The sequence below is a fragment of the Triticum dicoccoides genome, chromosome 7B (genome assembly GCF_002162155.2).
Source record: "Triticum dicoccoides isolate Atlit2015 ecotype Zavitan chromosome 7B, WEW_v2.0, whole genome shotgun sequence".
NCBI classification, from domain to species: Eukaryota; Viridiplantae; Streptophyta; class Magnoliopsida; order Poales; family Poaceae; genus Triticum; species Triticum dicoccoides.
In genome coordinates this window covers 167,559,496-167,559,754 of record NC_041393.1, presented here as the reverse complement: position 1 = coordinate 167,559,754, position 259 = coordinate 167,559,496, and the positions used below count along the sequence as shown (strand labels likewise).

General features: G+C 44.0%; 1 protein-coding gene across 1 annotated transcript in view; it reads right to left on the bottom strand.

Annotated features, from left to right (window-relative positions):
- The window catches only part of LOC119338776, a 1,730-nt gene extending 1,717 nt beyond the window's left edge, over positions 1-13 (bottom strand). Inside the window, exon 1 of the mRNA XM_037611011.1 lies at positions 8-13. Within this exon, the coding sequence (XP_037466908.1) occupies positions 8-13 (6 nt within the window). The remainder of the gene's footprint in view (positions 1-7) is intronic.
- Positions 14-259: the final 246 nt, after the last annotated feature.

Sequence of the window (259 nt, the reverse complement as noted above, 5' to 3'; positions counted from 1 at the left end):
CTCTCACATTCATTTCTTGATATTAATTGCTCCTTCTAACATAACATTATATATAAAACGAGCCCAGCTAATTCATGTATTTCAAGGAAGTGCAAATGGGCTGGGATTTCTTAGAAAATATAAATGGGCCGTATTGACGGGAAATTATTTGTTCACCCAGCCCAGCAAATGGACTGTGCATTCTAGAAAACATGGGCCGGCATGCACCTTCAATCTCTCGTCTTCTTCCTCCAGCATCGCCGGGACCGCCTGGTCCGGC